Here is an 18,665-nt window from a genome sequence, read left to right as displayed (position 1 = left end):
ATTGATAGTGTTATGATAATATGTGTTTGGATGAAGGATTATGAATTGTAGTTTTATGATAGCATGTGTTTAGAGGAAGGATTATAATAGTTCAGTGTTATGATAATATTTTATGCAAGTGTTTAGTGTCAATAATTTTTTTAAAAGATTGTATTCTAACTCCACACACAAATTATATATATTTAATTTACCAAATTATTTTAGTTTTTGTAAAACAAAATTTCAATAATTTCTTCAAAAAGGACTTTTGTTTTCAACTTTTTTTTACATAATCGTTAAGTGGCATTAAATTGTTAATTTTTTAATTCATATTATATTTTTATTTTTTAATTGATATTCTAAATGCAATACATAGATTGTATATATTTTAATTTAACAATTGATTTAAATCAAATACGACATCCATTTTCATTGAATCACAATGTATGAGCAAAGATTATTATTATTTTTAATAATTCATATCGTAACTCCAATACACAAAAATTCATATATTTTATTTACAAAATCACTATAGTTTTCATAAAATAATTTGCAATAATTTATTGAAATACGACATCTATTTTCAACATTTTTTACGTAATCGTTAGGTACGATTAAATTATTATATTTTAAAAAAATCATATTCTAAATCCAATACCCAAATTTCATATATTTAATTTACCAAATTTTCATAGTTTTCGTAAAACAATTTGTAATAATTTCTTTAAAATATTACATTCATTTTCAACATTTTTTATAATCGTTAGGTGCAATTAAATTGTTAATCTTTTAAAAATTCATATTATAAACTCAATACAAATTTTTTGTAAATTTAATTTACTAAATCATCTCGTTTTTGTAATACAAGAGCAAAAAGAAAATGCGGGTCAACAGGCGTAATCACAATAAATTACCTAATTCAAGAGTAAAATAAAAAGTTAAAATTTTAAATTAATGTAATGGTACCAAATTCATAACTTAAAAATAAGATGTGTTTTTTAAATAAAAAGATTAAAATTAACAAAAACTTGTAAGTATAAAAATTATAAATGAGAAAAATTATGGATTAAATAATATTTAAACCTAAATTGAATAATTATATATTAGGAAGGATTGAGATAATTGAGAAAGGAGTAACGAAAGAATAACGAAGGATCGAGGAAATTAAGGAACGATTGAGAAAATTGGAGAAGGATTCATAACCCTTCCCCCAAACAAGGAAAAGGTTAATCCCCCTAACATTTTCCCACTCCAAACACACCCTAAATAATTAATGAAAATTTTGTGTGCATTGAGGTTATTGTATGATGAACTATTCGGGAGTGCATATATGATTGATGACCTACTCTACAAAAAAAAAAAAAAGTAAGAATTTTAACCTTCTTATTACATCATACCTCACTACCATATGAAATAAAATATCGATCGCGATAAGCATTTGTTGGGACTCTCCATACAAGATGTTGACCATGGATATGGGTGAGTAAAACTCAATTGTCATCATGTTGGGACTATTGTACATATATACCTAACGCAATTAATTTTAAAAGTGTGATACTGGGATCTGACATGATCAAAATGTTGAAAATCACATTTTTGTCAGGGGTGCATCGTTAATCATAAAGAACTCTCAAATCGATCTACAGAAACTTGTACATGCTGCTTATACCTAGTTTCATTTGCTTTAGTTGGGTTAATATACATTGGTAATCCAAATTCACATGTGTGTGACGTTCTATGCTTAATCTAGTAACTAAAAAAATGGTATAATATATAATGAAAAATTGTATCATATGACAAAAATATTTTGAAAAAAACAGCTCATAACACTTTTTTTATTATTATTATGAATATGACAAGTGAAGTTCGTATTTAGTGACCTGGGTTATATTTTATATATATATATATATATATAAAATATTTTTGCTAAATTTGCAAGCACCCGATATATAACTGTAAAAGATAAAAATAATGATTAAAAAACAAACAAAGCAAAACAAAAACAATATGGAAAACATATACATATAATTTGGTATTTTGTAGTAACTAGTACGTACGAAGTGAAGTTCTTATAAAATATTTATAATTGCACTATCATGTATTTAATATACAAATGAGTCATAAGAAAAAAGTTTTATTGGTTACGCTTCTATAAATATCTTAAATAGCGTTTACTTTCTATTGAACTTGACTTGTGTATCCAAGTTTCAATCATGATAAATTGCAAGCATAACTTAACCTTTTGTGTGGTTGAAAAATGTGTGGGCTATACACCACGTTACACACGAGCAACTTATAACCGTATATAATCAAAGCAAACTTTTTGTTTCTTTCGTGAACTTTTCATAACACCTACTTTATTCCATTCCTTAATTGCCCTATTTACCATCCAAAGCACAACTCATATCAATCATTTTCATCTCAATTTCTTCCATCACAAACTTTGATATGGTATTGTTTGGTTATAACCTATTACTTCATTCACACTATAAATTGAGAACTATAATCTAAAAACTATTATTTTTTAATCTTTTATAAGAGTGAGAGATTCAAACGGTTAATTTATGGTTGATAGTACACAACCTATATATGATTGATTTAAAGTTAAATTGTTGATCACAACATTTGTCAATATAAAATACAAAAAAAACAACTAAAGTGATTGCATTGGTAGTTAGTTTTTAAAATATCACAAATGCCAATTCAAATAGGTCATGTGAGTTCAAACTTTGTTTACTGCTTAACCTTCTAAAATAATATATATTTTTTTAAATGTGTGTATATATAAAAGTCGTGATGCCAAAGTTATTTCCATTTATGAGTTAAAAATTTTGCGTTCCTTCTTATTTAACAAAACAAATAAATATAATTTTAAGTAACATTTATAACTTTAATAGCCTTTTAATAAAATATATATTTTGTTGTTTATTTTTCATTGTCAAGATTGGGCAATATTAGCAAGATAAACACCTTTTGAAAAAATTCAATGTATTTCTCATTATTAATTAAAAGTACTTCTAACATTTGTTTGTGATTTTTTGTTCATCGTTATATGTGTTGTAAATAACTGTCACATATTTTTTTGCGACAGAAAATAACTGTCGTCGTATACCATTTTTCTTGTAGTGCTTCTACATGAACTCATACTAGCAAAGTTTAAATTGATGTCGAACTTACCGCAATCAAATGCTTAAATTAGTATAGGGGAGTGCATAGTTCAACTAAACATGTGTGAAGTAAGGTCATGACTTTCATTTGAAGATTTCTTATTCTCTTTATTTGAAGTTGTCAAATAAGGGTGCTTATATACGCCCATTTACTGACACTCATCTTTGGTTACATGTAAAGTCAATGGTTGAGAGACTCCAAGTTGTCATCCCTCTAACACTTGTTTATGATTACAAATAGAAACTAGATACTTCAACTTTTTTTTTTAATTCTCGGAACACACTTTTCTATGTCGCCTTCGGGCAACCCTATATTCTAAATCGTCTTAATATGGTTTGTTATGTATATTTAGTGAAAGTATCAATACATAAACATATCCACTTTTTTCGTACATCTAAATAAAATCAATTATTATTTTTAAATAAAAAGTTATATTTCTTATCATTAGATTACAAATTCGAATGGTTATTCAATACAATATGAAAATCTCACTACGTTATTTAAACTGAACTCGTCGTCAACATTTAAATTCTGTTTTTATGCTTGTTTTCAAATACAAAAGATTGAATTAGGATGTTTACAAATGTAGCAAAATACCAAGTGATAGACATCGATAAAACTATCACCATTAGATATTTAAAATTCAACTATATTTGTAAATATTTTTAGCAATGTTATCATTTAAAACAATTGCCCACAAGATTAATAGTTTTTAGCTTTTGTTATAAAAAAAACGTATCTACAAACCGACCTACTTTTACTATCAAGTATCAACTACCCCACACAAAGGTTTGATCCAACCCTAGCGAAAATATAAAAAATCAACCAATTTACAAAATTATTTTCCAATATTTTCTTTTGAAATAAAGTATTTTTCTTAGAAATTATTTGAACGAATATTTATAAAAGTAAAATATTGTGATAGATCACGACAAACTATTATTTATGTCTATCATGATCCATATAACACAAAACAATAATCTATCTTAACGATAATATTCTGCTATACTTTGATTCATTTTGGTACAATAAAAAATAATTTACTTTTTATATTTGTTTTTAAGGGAAAATAAGAAATCTTTTTAAAATGATGAATTTTACAAAATATTTACGACCATAACAAATTCTATATAGAATCTAAAATTCTGTTATAGTTTATAAATATTTTATTTTATTTTACTATTTTAAAAAATGCTCCAAAATAATATAACAACATGATCTATGATTTTATTTTCGCGACTAGAATTCGAATTTTCTTTAACGATAATTTGAGTTTTATACGATATTTCATCGGCAATACACGTACATATATACTCTTTTTCGTTTCCTCCTTTTCCAAACTGCTTCCCTCCTCTCTCTCCCGGCTCACCTTCCAGATCACACCAGGTCTCTCTCTCTCTATCTTCTCTCTTGTTAATTTTTTCTCTTTATTTTTCTCATTTATTACGTGAGTATATATGGCAACTCTTCGGTATAATATTTGTTCTGATTATCGGTGTTCTTCAGGAGGGAATTTCAGAGGTAGATCTGATGTACTTGGTGGTCGATCTCAATTACTCTCAAGATCATGATGGCCCTTGAACGCAAAGGTGTGTCTTTGCTTTCAATCCTTATTTGAACTGTTTTAAGTTTTGTCTCAACTGGTATTACTTTTGTTTTATGATCCAATCAGTATAATTTTGTGCTGATTTACTCGCATTCCCTTTCCCTTCATCCTCCAGTTCAAAGGGGGTTGTTCGACTTTTTTTTTTTTTGCGACACCGAGTACTAGTAATCTCTAATTCTTTATTGGGTTGTTGTTAATTTTGATTTTTAATTTTTTGAGCTGAGGGTAGTTTATGATTGGAAATCGAGAAGTCAAGTGAAGAATTGACATGGGCATTGCCCTTTTGAGTTAACGTTAGTTCTTGGTGCTTTTTTGTAATGGAGCCTAGATATCAAAGGGACGATTTGATAGAATAACAGAAATAGTTTCAGATTGGGTTTGTGAGCTCCATATTCACATCAGGGAGGAGTTTAGATAGCAAGACCCTTTAATCAAAACTCTTTCAGTTCAATACTTCTTTAATGTTTAAAGCATGAAAATTAGAAGGGTAAAGACTGTGCTTACAGAGAAGGATCATCTGGATTTTTCTTCTGTCCTTTTTGGGTTATTTGAATCTTAGAAGGAAAATTGGAAGTGGGGTTTTATTAGGTAGCTTGGAATTGAATCATCGGTGTTGAAAGAGGCATGAATGTAATTCTAACCATCTGACTAACGGGCACTTTGCAATTAGCTAATTCTCGCCAGTGTAATATTTTCAAGAGGATTAATATGATGCAATTCATAATTATTGAGTTAAATGCTGAGTATCTTTAGTAAGTTAGCTACCTCAAGAAAAACGATCTATCCCTCTCCCTCTCCCTCTCCCGACCATTCATTCACTTTACCAGCTTCCGTATTCAGTACCATTTGAAACCATCTCTTTTAAAATATTTCCAATACTGTCAAGATCTTTCTGGTTGCAAAAGAATGGATGTGTGCCGGTTCCCTCCTTTTCAGGTGTTGTAGCTTTTGGATCACTTAAAGTTGACATTGTAACGGGTTCATTTCTATTTGGATAAGTAACTTCAAGCAATCTCATTTTAGAATCCTTTGGGACTTGATTGTTGCAGAATTATTTATTTATATTTTTTGGGGCCAGGGGGTCATAGAGAAGGGGGATTGGGGCAAAACCTGTCACTCCAGACATTCACCAGTCCTTGGAAATTAACCCTTGTTTTTTACCTCTTTAATCCTTTCTATTTTACTGGGCACGTTCGTTATTCACTCTTGGGTGGATCAAGAAGTCCTCTACCAGCTCTCTTTCTTTACTGGTTGTGTAGATTTACTCCATATTTTCTATCATACTTCTGAAGGGGCATCATGCTTTTTAACTCCAGATTTCCTATATCTACAAAGATTATCCTTTTTTTTCTTTTCTCTTTTTTGATATTCATAAGTGTCTTGGTTAGCTTATGCGCATCTCAATTAACATTTGGGTGTTAAGAAAACCTGTAGAATATTAAATTGCTGGTAGGTGGCCACCATGGATTGAACTTATGATCCTTTAGTCCTTTGGCTTTTTTTTTTTTTTATGTTCCTACTACCACTAGGCCAACCCATGATGGTTGACTTACAAAGATTATCAAGAACAAAAGTAATTTTTTTTCTTATTCCCTATCTTTGTCACATACTTTCTACTCATAAATCGTCTAGTTACTTTTCGCAAGGACCAGGAACTGCCCGTATGTGCTATCTAAAGCAAACCTTTGTATGATAGTTTTGATAGGGTAGAGGCAGTACACTGATTTGTTTAAAATCATATACAGTAATTTCTCAGTTACGTACTTTAAAATTATATGAATCTTCCATACGTTTCTCATAAAAAAGAACCATATACAGTAAGTTCTTTCATAATTTTCCATAGATTTAAGATTGTTTGTGTGGCTAGGTTGTAAAAAGAGTTAGATTGTATGGTAATGAAAAATGAATTTAGATATATACATTATTATTATTTTTTTTTTGGATAATGAAAAACTTTTATTGATTGAATGAAATAATCCAAAAGAGGCTCATCATGGGATTAAAAAAGATTTCTCCAGTTTGTGACAAGGAAATTTACACTGAAACTATTAAAAGGATGTGCGCAGCTTACACGCACCTCGACTAATAACTTGGATCAACTCGCCTGACCCTACAACATTTAGGTGTCAAGGAAACTCATAAGATATTACATCTAGGCAGGTGACTACGATGGATTGAACCTATGACCTCTTATCCCTTTATAAAGGTCATGCTTCCCTTATTTACCACTAGGAAAACTCATGATGGTTGTTAAAGAGACGTGTATCTTTACACCAAAAGAAGCATGCAAGATTTGTAGATCGAAGATTTCCTTGGAGGATCTATCTTTGCCTTTGAACAGTCTAGCATTCTCTTTTCATCCCATAGTTTGCACAAAATGGCAATGACCATATTATTCCATAGGGTAGACACTTGGCACTTTTGAAGTACACAATTTATTTTCAAAGATCTCCTGGTTTCTTCCTTGGAAAACAATACCAAACTACAATTCTCCACAAAACCTTTACTTTTCTTTGAGGCTCCACCCATTGAAACTCTGAGAAGCTACTCCATCACTGAATATGGTACACACAAAGCAGGAATTAATATTCTACAACTTCCTTTGACATTAAATGCTGTAGAGTGAGACAGGTTGTCCTATGAGATAGGTGAGGTGTGCAAAAGCTGCCCAGACATAACAAATATATGTGTGTGTGCGTCTTTTTCACGAGCCAAAATCTATCTCCTAATTTTTCATATGTCCAATATGACCAATTTTTAAAATCATACCATATTGATTTTTTGTAATTAAAATTATTTCTCTTTGTACTTAACAATTAATCTAGACAAAAAACGACATAACATTTTAAAAAATTGTAAATTAAAAAATATCAATAATAGTTTTGTTTTAGTTATTATATCTAAAATACGATAGAACTTTAGACTAAAATCAATTCCACATTGTTCTCCTTCAGTTAAAGTATTGCTAGGTGGTTTGGTTAAGGGCTAGAACTATTATTGCTGTCCTCTAAGTCAGGGTTCCTTGTCTTTATGTTGCTGGATCGACACCCTTTCAATTTCAGTTTGATGTTGCCAGTTGCACGTGATTCTAATTGTTTTTATCTCTTCTATTCTTCTTTGGTAGATTGCAGTCTGATAATTGTTGTTAAAGTCATCACTTGACTCAAAAACTCAAGTAAATAAATTATAAAAAATTTAATATTTTCATTATTACTTAACACTCCCTTCTCTTGTGAGCTAGGATTTTTTTTTACTGCCCAACAAATAGAAGTCAACAAAAGTTGGGAGAAAAGGTTATTTTAGAGTTTCAAATTTCGATCACAAATCTATCCTCATACCATCTTTAATTGGTTTAAGTTGATGGGTTACAACAAACTTAATCTTTTTACGTCTCGAGAGTTTTTTTTATTAATCTAGGTTGGAGTGCCTTTTATTTGAGTACTTCTCTTAGATGATTGGAAATGCCTTGTTTGCTTGGCCGTTGAGATGTTTTGGTTGGTGAGATTAAATACATCTCTTTCATGTTGTTTATGGAAAAAAGTTGTAACATTTTTAATGATTACAGAGCAGAGCCATAAGCTTCTGGACTTAATGTGATATCTATTCTTGTTTTCCTCTGGAAACATCAATGGTCTTCTCATTTTTAATTCTCTTTTGGTTTTTGTCGTTTGCTGACCGTTAGGGAAACACCGGAGGATGTCTTTGATTGGTGAGTTTAACTTTAGTCTTGGGAGGAGGGATGTGTGTGCTTGGAGCCCTAGTCCGCTTAATGGTTTCTCGTGTCAACTCCTCCTTCCGTGTTTTTATTGAACCTTTATCTTAGTATTGAGTCAATGTTTGATTCTCTATGGAGGATTAAGGTATCAAAGAAGATTAAGTTCTTTACTTGGCAGATTTACATGGCTGTGGGGACGCTTTGGATTGACTCTCGAGAAAGATGACCTCATTAGTTGGGTCTTTTTGTTTATTCTTTGTTGGAAGGTGGAGGAAGACCTGGATCATCTTCTTTGGAGTCGGCTTCTCGTGTATTCACTAAAGGGATATGATTGGGAGTTCCTTCTCTATCTGCCTTTTGGGAGAAGGGTTGTTTTCTATGACTTGCTAGGATGTGTGCACTGTTATGAGATTTGTGGTGTGAGATGAAGAATAGTCTTTAGAGGTGTGGAGATGGAACCCTAGCGAGGTTTGGTTTTTGGTGGGGTATCATGCTTCTTTTTGGGCAATTTTGAACACTTTATGTAATTATTTCTTAGGTAGCATTTCTATTAGCTGGAGTTCCTTTCTGTAAGGGACCCATTTTTTGTAGGCTTGGTTTTTTGTATGTTCTATATTTTTTTTCTCAATTCAATATTGAGCTCAATTTCATTGTGATTTCTTTTGCTTCTATGTTTGCAGAAAGTATGCAGAGGAACTGTGAGGCCTCTATAAAATGCCTCCAGAATAATGGAATGCCATTCAGTCTGCAACATAGTGGAAATTCTGCTGATGGTTTCCAAGAACTTACAGATGAAATCAGTTGTCATGCCAACAATGATATTCCTGAAACAAACCACCCATTGGTTAACAATTTCATTGAACGTCCAAATGAATTTCACAACAAACCTGCTTATCAGCATAATTCTAGATCATGGCCAGCCTTCCACTTCGAATCTCAAAAGGTGCAGCAGTGCCAGATGAGTGCTTCTGATTGCCAGTTCTACTCTTTGCCAGTGGAGAACCGCTTCCAATATTTTCCTTTCAAAATGTTTGAACCTAATTATTGCGATGTTCGGTTGCAAGAGTTCCAATATTTTGTGGTTATAGACTTTGAAGCAACGTGTGATAAAGATAGAAATCCTCATCCACAGGAGATAATTGAGTTCCCATCTGTCATTGTAAATAGTGTGACTGGCCATCTGGAAGCTTGCTTTCAGACTTATGTGCGCCCAACTTGTAATCAGCACTTGAGTGATTTCTGCAGGGATCTAACTGGCATTCAGCAAATTCAGGTTTGTTCAAAGCTCAGTTTTCTATTTATTTGAATTAAATAATTACATTTGGAGCATTATTGTATTTTGATATTAGACTTGTCTCATTCTATCAATGAAATGTCTCATGGTTATATATACACATATATTTTAATTTTCAAAATAAAATTAGGCTTCAAGGTTGCATCTTATCAAGCTTATCAGGTCCTTATAATGACTGGTCTTACTCAACCATGTGGCCTATCTCTACCTTTTATAGGGGTCTTCATAGGTTGGTTTATCTATGTTTTAGAGTTGGATTGAATTCTTGCTGAATCGTTGTGAGGCTAAAAAACAAGTTGTCTGAGTTGCCAACTAATAGTTTCAGTTGGTTCAGTGTAGCAGTAGCATGAGGGCTTATTGTGTGGGGAGAAGCAGTAAAATGACGATGGGCAAATAAAAACACACCTTAGTAGCCCCAAGTATATTAACAAATGTAGTAGACCCAAGTATAAAAAGTATTTTTTACCCCTATATTTTTGGTGGAAATCATGATAGTTATAAAAGTTCTTACATTGTTGACATTGATTAATTTATATATTCACTGTTTAAGCAAAATGCCAAGAAAGCTCGAGTTCTCCCCTCTTCTACAAGGCCCGAAGAGCTACAAAACGTATCTGTCAAAAGATGATAAAATGACTGTCTCTCAACATCCCTTAAAAGGAAAAACACTCTAGCTTACAAAGTGCCTATGAACCTACACAATCGTATTCTCCCGTAACAACCTCCTGATTCCTGACTAATTACATCATTTTTCCCACTTTGCCCTCTTTGCCCTCTTTGCCCTTCTCACTTTCTTTTATTTCTCCAAGTAGACCCGCTTAATTGGGGGTCTATCATACATGTCCTGATCTTCCTTGATATTTTACACAACAGGTTGTTTGAAGCTAGTATTAAATTTCTGAGAAGAAGACAGAAACACCGTTTTGATGTTTCAAGAAGTCGTTTGGTTCACAATTTATTCCATTTTAAAATTATGATATGGATATACAAATGGAAAGCTACTTCTAGGGGTTCACATCATTTATTGGAGTGGGGTGGGACTTTTGGGAGGATTCTTGTACTGACAATGCCTCTTTTTAGTGCTGTTTTTTCTGCCTTTTTTAAAATTTATTCCTTGTATCCTAGCCTTGGAAGTTCAATAATCAGTATTCCGAAGAATGCTAGGTTTTTCTTTTGGCTTGTTTCCTTTGGGAGGGATAAGATCGTCAATTTCATCTAGAGATCTTCCTCCTTGGAGCTTGGTCTGCATTTTATAAGATGTTGATTCCCTTGAAGGCACTTTGCTGTTCCCTTGATATTTGAGTAGGAAGATTTTGTTTACCTTCCTTCCATATTGATTGCTATCTTTTTTTCATAAATATGTTCTTGGATGGAATGTCTAAGGGAACTATCTGTTTCCATGAAACTGGACCTTTGGAGTGTTGCGGGTCTCATTCTGTTTCTTTAATTATTATACTTGCTCGTTGGTTTAGGACGCATTTTGATTTTTATCTTATCTCATTTCTATCTATAGGTGGACAGAGGTGTTACTCTCAATGAAGCTCTCCTCAGGCATGATAAATGGCTTGAAAAGAGGGGGATTAAGAATACAAATTTTGCAGTGGTAACTTGGTCAAACTGGGATTGCAGAGTTATGTTAGAGTCGGAATGCCGTTTCAAGAAGATTCGGAAGCCTCCATATTTCAACCGGTAAATGATCCTTGTAGAAATTCTCTTGATATATGGCACAAATAATAATTAAAATTATATCACTTTTGCAATCGCAAATTCGGAAGTGCATGAGAGGAAACAAAAGTAAAAAAGCTTCAAACTTACAAATACAAGACTAGAATTTCTTTGGGCATTAGACTCATTCATTATTTCAATGAAAAATCTTGTTTCCGTTTCAAGAAAAGAAAAAAAATAATTCAAGTGCATTAGGACATAAAATCCAAGGAACATAGTCATTTTATTGCTATTGGTTGTGCTGGAAATAAAATGATCAAGGTAGGAGTGTCCCCACATTTGGATCTTAAAATCTCGGATAAAAATGAACCAATCAGTCAATAATTGTGATATCTTCATCACCTAGCAATTTTCCAAGTCTAATTCTGACAGCTTTAGCTAAAGATGCAAATTTCCTTCTTCTCTAATTTGTTCTCGATGGCAATCAAGTGCTTGTTGTTTTTAATAACTTTAGCAGAAAAAAGTTCCTAAATTTGGAGGGAAAGCACAATCTTTTTGACTTAGCAGTCTGGCATACGTGTCTTCCTGTAGAGCAGTATTCCCTTGACATTGGTTGTTGACAGGCAGTTTCGTAGTCTTCGAGTAAAAGATCATTGCAATAAGAAACGACGTTGTGTGCATTTTGATATTCTCCATGTATGAAGCATATATATGTTCCACCATATGTTGGCACCCAAAACTTCACTTGTAGATAAACATGCTATTTACAAAGAACTGTATTTCTATTGAGTACTGGATGTAGTTCTTACTTCTCTTTTCTGATTCGATTGATAGATGGATCAATTTAAAAGTTCCATTTCGTGAGGTTTTTGGGGGAGCACGATGCAATCTGAAGGAAGCTGTTGAGATGGCAGGCTTAGATTGGGAAGGTCGTGCTCATTGTGGTCTTGATGATGCCAAGAACACTGCTCGTTTACTTGCTCTTATTATGCATAAAGGCTTCAGATTCTCCATAACCAATTCATTGATGTGGCAGACTACTGACTGTCCATTGCAATGGAAACAATCCCCAGAAACTGTGACTTTCCCTCCACAACCGCCAATGAAACCAAAGCCTATGCACATTCCCATTGTCCAATACTTCCCTTACTGTTTCTGTGGGGTTAGAAGCAGCAGAGGTATGGTTCGCAAGCCAGGACCAAAGCAAGGGAGTTTCTTCTTTGGCTGTGGGAACTGGACTGCTACCAAGGGGGCACGCTGCCATTACTTCGAGTGGGCCACTCCCTGATGCATGAAATGGTTTATGAATCTTCTTATCGAAGAGTTCACTAAATGAATTTATGTAAAGAAAAAAAAAAAAAATAAACAAAAGAGTAAAATGCAAAAAAAAATGTATTGGAAGATATGAAGTTTGATTTCTGTCTCCTGGTAGAAGGTGCTTGGTGAGGTTTCTGAGTCATACAGAATTAGATGAGTTGGTGGTTGAACTGTGAAATTATGCTCCTAAAAAAGAAGAAAAAAAAGTGGTGCAAGCTTTTGGGAGCTTCCAACATGTAAAGTCTGACTTATTGACTGGAGAACCTATTGGGGTGTGAGTTGTGAAGAGATTATGGGTAGTTAGGATGGTGCTTTTATAATGATCGATCAGGCATGCTAAATTATCTGAATAATCTTTTGGATAGGTATGCTTTGCTTTCTATTTTTATTTTTAATCGTAATCTAAAGGCAATCAGTATAATTGCTAATATCATTCCCCCCAATATTCTTACTTGGTTCTAATGTTAGTTGCCTTATTAGATCTATATACATCTTTTTCTTCCATGATTATGTTACTAATATTACACCAAAGATGGTAGGTTTTCATGTGTTTTAGGAAAGCTCTTTTCAGTTGTATGATTGAATAGGTGGTTTCATATGTTTTTCTACTTCAATGTTATTTTATTTGGAGAGAGTATGGACAATAATAAAGTTAAATTCTTGGCTTTGTTCTCTTTTTGTATAGTTTGTGGAGGTTTCATTATTTCAGGCTCCCAAAGTTTTTGTTTTTTTTTAACTTGTTCAAAGAAGATGAGGGGGTCTTGAAAAAAAATCCTTTGTTTAAAAGATTTATGGTTCTCTAGATAGCTTTTGTGTGTTTTTTTTAAATTTTTTTTCACAGAGTTTGTACTCATTAGACCTTACACATTTATTTGTAATCGTTATATTAATGAAAAGCTGTTTCTTGTTTTAAAAAAACAATATTGTTATATTTTTCCTCCTTACTTAATTTATGTCTTTAATGGTTTCCCTTTTCATAAAGACAAGCTCTTGAAATAAGTGGTGGTGTGGAATAATAGTGTTTTTGTTACCTTTCCATGCAAGGAAGACGAGGGTGTTCCTTTGAGATTGGAGATTCAAATCAACACATTAATTGTAGAAAAATATATAAAAACAATCTGTCTAAAAGAGTTATAGTAATTTATTGACTATATGATACTAACTTACTAAGGATGGATTCTGTCACCGTATATAGTAATGAAAATTGATTATGTGAGAGAATGATGATGGTAAAAGAACATTAGCTACTTTTTGAAATAATTTTCTCCCAGTTTAAATTATTTTTTTAAAAAACAAATATAAACTTTGTTTGTTAAAATAAAAGTAAAATGTATAGCAAACAAGATTTCATTATTGCGTAAACAGCCAAATGAAGGAAGTATTACATTTTACTTGAATTTTTTCTAAGAAATGTCAGTTAATTGCTATTCAATGTAGAAGATAGTAATAAAAAATGGGAGTGTACAAGGTTTAGAATATTTAAAATATTATGTCGACAAAAATGTCAAGGTTTTAAATTCAAGTCATTCAAAATATTCATGAATATTATTTTAAAAAAATTAACATTTTTAAATATAATAAAATAAATTAAAATATTTATAAAATATAGAAAATTTTTAAAATATCACTAATTATAAGTATGAATATGAACGAGAATGATAGACAAAAAAAAAAATCAAGGTAATTTATCAAATTAGAGTTGAACTGTTGGAAAACGAGAGGGATTAGTTTCGAAAATTTAAAATCAAGAATTTTTAAATGTTAAACTAGATCGACTAATCAACAAAAATCAACGATTGATTCCTATCTATCGATGTCAGTGGTCAGTTTGAACATTTACTAAACCAAAGTTTGATGATGTAAAAAGAGGTCAGTTTGAACATTTACTAAACCAAGATTCGATGATGTAAAAAGAGGTCAGTTTGAACATTTACTAAACCAATGTTTGATTATGTAAAAAAATAACTCCGACTAATGGATATCACTTCTATATGTAACAAACTCGAACCGAATTTAAAATGTTTTATCATTTAGGATCATTTACTTTAATAACACTGTGTATATAAAAGAAAAATAAAGGTTTTTTCTTTCTATTGTTATGTTCCTGTGAAGAAACGGGTCATTTCTGTTAACAGTTAAAGCTCCAAGCTTTTCTTCTTCTTCTTCTGTATCAATTTGCTTCACAGTTTGTAGTTGTGGAGCAAAAGATGAGCAATTTGAGGACAGCGTGTAGGCCTCATGCCATGTTTTCTTCCTTCATCTTTAGCAGCAGATTCCGCTCTATGCCCACGGTTTCCTTTCGGAACCCTAATAACAAGCGCCGGTTCTCACTTTTCTCTCCCACCTTCAATTCCTCGCCCTGCTTTTGTCCCACCCAGAACTGGTTCCGTATCAATCAACGGAGAACGCTCGCCATGGCTTCCAATTGGGCTAACGAAAAATCTCCCTACGAAACTCTCGGTAACTTTCTTTTGCTTCTTTTTATACCTCTTGTGGTTTTCGTGAAAAACTTTGATTGGATAAATGGGACGAATACTGTCGTTATTGAATCTGGAATATTTTTAGTTTGCTGTCTATTGACTGATTGGAAACTTTTTTTTCATTTGTTTTTTGTTTCAATGAAAACAGAATTAGAGAGGGATGCTGATGATGAACAGATAAAAAGTTCCTATAGACGCTTGGCTAAATTTTATCATCCGGATGGTTTGCTCCTTGCCCAAGTGAATCAATTATGTAGTTTAAAGTTTCGCACGAATGATTAAATTCATGAAGTTCTTCATATCTTGAAAAGAAAAAAAAAATCCTGAGATATTGATCAATTTTGACAAGGAAGGAAAGACAACTCTGGAAATAAAATACTAGACCATCTAAGTTAGTCACATATTAAACCATTTCTAAGCTGGATGGTAAGCCATATATTCTCCTTTGTGTTGATACATAATCATTTCCAGTCACTAAATTTATTGGAGTTATGCATAAGAGTGGTGAGGGGGTTATCAGCTCCCCCTCCCAAAATAAAATAAAATGAAGCAGAGATTGTTATTTATTTTTAGGCCTGAATTTAGATAGAAAGATCATGAGTTTTCAAGTTTTATTTTGTCTTATGGAAGTACTGTGATAATTTTTTTGCAAGTTCTTGCCGTTGCCGTGCTCTGCTATGTGTAAATCAGTATTGTCTTTCGCACTACCCCACACCAAAAAACTAAAAAAAAGCTTCCTTTCTTTGTCTGTTGTGCTTGGTTAATGAACTTATTTCTGTAACTGTGAACTGGGTTCTATCTTTTTTCAAAGTTTATGATGGTAGAGGAACTCTTGAAGAAGGAGAAACTGCTGAAGCTAGATTCATCAAGATTCAAGCTGCTTATGAATTGCTCATGGATGATGAGAAGCGGAGGCAGTATGATGTAGATAATCGAGTTAATCCAATGAAGGTTTGATTTCACTTATTAAGTGGATTTTAACTTTAAATGAAGAGAGTGTAGCTTTTTATTTGAGAATTTCATTTTGTAGAGTATTCGATTGTCGAATAAATCCTCATCTTAGTTTCTTACAAATAACTTATTCTGCTGGTTGTTAGGCATCCCAAGCATGGATGGAGTGGCTTATAAAAAAGCGCAAAGCTTTTGATCAACGGGGCGAGATGGCAATAGCGGCTTGGGCTGAGCAACAGCAGCGTGAGATGAATCTAAGAGCTCGACGCCTTTCTCAATCAAAGGTGAACAAAACTTTAATGCTGGGAAATACACTTGATCATCATTTTCCAATTCCAAAAAAGGGACTCGGGTTCATTCTTCTCTATCTCTACATTTGATATTTAAAAAGAAAAAAGAACTGAAGTCTGGGAATTTTGTTAAGAATGCACCTCGTTTATGAAGTGGATGGTATTTCAGGTTGATCCAGGCGAAGAGAAAAGATTAGTGGCAAAAGAAAAGAAGGCGTCAATAGAGTACTTTAACAGCACACTGAAGCGCCACGTACTTGTCTTGAAGAAGAGGGATTTAATGCGAAGAAAAGCAGAGGAGGAAAAGAAGAAGGTAATAAGCCAACTTTTAGCTGAGGAAGGCCTCGAGCTCGATACAGATGATGATGACAACCTGTAGATAGTACATTGAATTTATTGGCCTTAAAGAAAATGCTGCAAATATCAAAAGAAGAAACAGAAAGAGAAACTCTAGTATACCTTTAGTATTTGTTGTACAGAAGAATTGTATATACTATTTAGTTTACAGTCCGAAAGAAAGAAAATGATTCTTGCACATGAAATATATCCAACCCCCTCCCAAAAGAAAAAAACTTCGATTATAAGTAGAATGTGATTATTGGAAAATATTCTTCAATTTGAGTTACTTTTGCAAAATTACTTTTTTAAGTTTGAATGACATGCGGTTTCTTTTCTTGAAGAAACATTTATATAATATTTTCAACATTATAGTTTCGAGTAAAATGCTTGTAAGCATGGCTATGACATCTCAAAAAGCAGTTACAAGTATATTGGAGAAACAGGAAAATCCTCGTAAATGATGATGGCTAAAACGAAATTTCAGTTTATATATGTGGAATCCGCATCCTAATAAAGGAGTTTCTTGAATTAATTTTTTAAGTTAGCAAAATTAAACTTGAGTAGACGTTTTGAGATAACGAAAGGCAAATGAGTCGGACAACACGTTGTGAAGAAAGGCAACCCGGTACAACAAGAGTATGCAAGAAGGGAAGGCGGCAATGAACCCTTAACCAATTATTAGGTGATGAGCTAACCAAGGAGGAGTTGGTGGGAAGATAACAATGAACACTTAATCATTATCAGGTGAGTAAGAGTTGGTTAAGTGTAAACCTAAATGATTAGTCAGTTAAACACGGGTTAAGTTTAAGTTAAGCATGGTTTAAGAAGGATACTAAACTAACACGTGTGACATGCTAAGTAGGAGCTTTCGAAATTAGGAGAAGTACAACACTGACTAATCAGATTTAAGGAGAGTATAAATAGGTTTGAAGAAGAATTAATTTAAGTGTGTTTAGATAAGAGGAAGTTATATCAAAAGAGTTTTAAAAGGTGAAGCTTCGTTGTAAGACCAAGTGACAAGAGGGAAGAAGAGCTAGACAATAAGAAAGAAAGAAAGGGAAAAAAGAAATGTTTAGCTAAGCGAGTGACCATTCCAAAGAAAAGCAAGCTTTTGAAAATATTTTTACCACTAAAGTCATGTTTTTAGATATGTTCATACTGTGATCTCATATATACACACAAAGTAACATGATCAATTTGAAGTATGTTTATGTTTTTAAAGTTTTATTGTTGTGATGCTTGTATGTATACAAAACCATTAGCCTTATTCATTATCAAAAGTTAGATATTATATGCATATAAGAGTAGAGGCTGCCATATGTTGAGTGGTTCACTTTTGTAGAAGAATGACTGAACGCGTTGAGTGATCTGTGTTCAAGTCAATCGTCGGAGCAATTATAATAATCACAGTAGTTCTTGCATTGATGAAGTTCAATATCAAGACGTTAGGAATAAATAGAGGCTAATGTGATTATTGTGCTGCTTAATGCGTAGTGAAGTGTTAAGACATTTATGAAAGTAAGAAAGCTTTTATTGTATGTAATTGTATTTTCCAAAACGAATATCTAAATTCTTGTCACTCACTAAGCTATTAGCTTACGTCTTAAGTTTCCCTCCCTAGGTTAAGCGTAGAAGTGCCGTCAGGCGACACGAGAGGAGGCCGTTGTTAAATACCTGTGTGTTGCATAGTAGCAGTTAGCCTAAGTTTTGTAATCCTTAATGGTAAGATGTATGCTTATGTTGTAGCAAGTTCTTAATAAAATAATTACTACTTTTGCCTAAGGTTTAAGTAAAGTTAAAGAAATACCTAGATGTTTTGGTGTTTCACCTTGAAAGATTGGTTCGCCCAAGTCATGTCCAC

At 32.5% G+C, this 18,665-nt stretch overlaps 2 protein-coding genes across 2 annotated transcripts; both read left to right on the top strand.

The window, feature by feature from the left end:
- Window positions 1-4,403: 4,403 nt before the first annotated feature.
- Window positions 4,404-13,187, top strand: LOC101214656 (3'-5' exoribonuclease 1). The gene is made up of 5 exons (XM_004146730.3): window positions 4,404-4,533; window positions 4,654-4,736; window positions 9,149-9,741; window positions 11,276-11,451; window positions 12,262-13,187. Exons 2-5 carry the CDS (start codon window positions 4,715-4,717, stop codon window positions 12,713-12,715), a joined length of 1,245 nt encoding a protein of 414 aa, XP_004146778.1. The 5' UTR covers window positions 4,404-4,533; window positions 4,654-4,714; the 3' UTR covers window positions 12,716-13,187.
- A 1,648-nt stretch (window positions 13,188-14,835) lies between these two features.
- On the top strand, window positions 14,836-17,101 carry LOC101214898 (chaperone protein dnaJ 20, chloroplastic). Its single transcript, XM_004146731.3, has 5 exons — window positions 14,836-15,204; window positions 15,373-15,447; window positions 16,036-16,175; window positions 16,322-16,459; window positions 16,635-17,101. The coding sequence occupies exons 1-5, from the start codon at window positions 14,952-14,954 to the stop codon at window positions 16,842-16,844; spliced, it is 816 nt and encodes a 271-aa protein (XP_004146779.2). The 5' UTR covers window positions 14,836-14,951; the 3' UTR covers window positions 16,845-17,101.
- The last annotated feature ends 1,564 nt before the right edge of the window (window positions 17,102-18,665 follow it).

The sequence above is a fragment of the Cucumis sativus genome, chromosome 6 (assembly GCF_000004075.3).
Source record: "Cucumis sativus cultivar 9930 chromosome 6, Cucumber_9930_V3, whole genome shotgun sequence".
In the NCBI taxonomy this organism is placed as follows: Eukaryota; Viridiplantae; Streptophyta; class Magnoliopsida; order Cucurbitales; family Cucurbitaceae; genus Cucumis; species Cucumis sativus.
Note: the sequence above shows the minus strand (reverse complement) of the source record. Positions and strands in the feature narration are given on the sequence as shown.

Coding starts and splice junctions, on each gene's coding strand:
- LOC101214656 (XM_004146730.3), top strand. CDS start 4,715: ATGATGGCCCTTGAACGCAAAG. Junction 4,737..9,148: donor GATGGCCCTTGAACGCAAAG/GTGTGTCTTTGC, acceptor CTATGTTTGCAG/AAAGTATGCAGAGGAACTGT. Junction 9,742..11,275: donor CTGGCATTCAGCAAATTCAG/GTTTGTTCAAAG, acceptor TTCTATCTATAG/GTGGACAGAGGTGTTACTCT.
- LOC101214898 (XM_004146731.3), top strand. CDS start 14,952: ATGAGCAATTTGAGGACAGCGTGTAGGCCTCATGCCATGTTTTCTTCC. Junction 15,448..16,035: donor TAAATTTTATCATCCGGATG/GTTTGCTCCTTG, acceptor CTTTTTTCAAAG/TTTATGATGGTAGAGGAACT. Junction 16,176..16,321: donor ATCGAGTTAATCCAATGAAG/GTTTGATTTCAC, acceptor GCTGGTTGTTAG/GCATCCCAAGCATGGATGGA.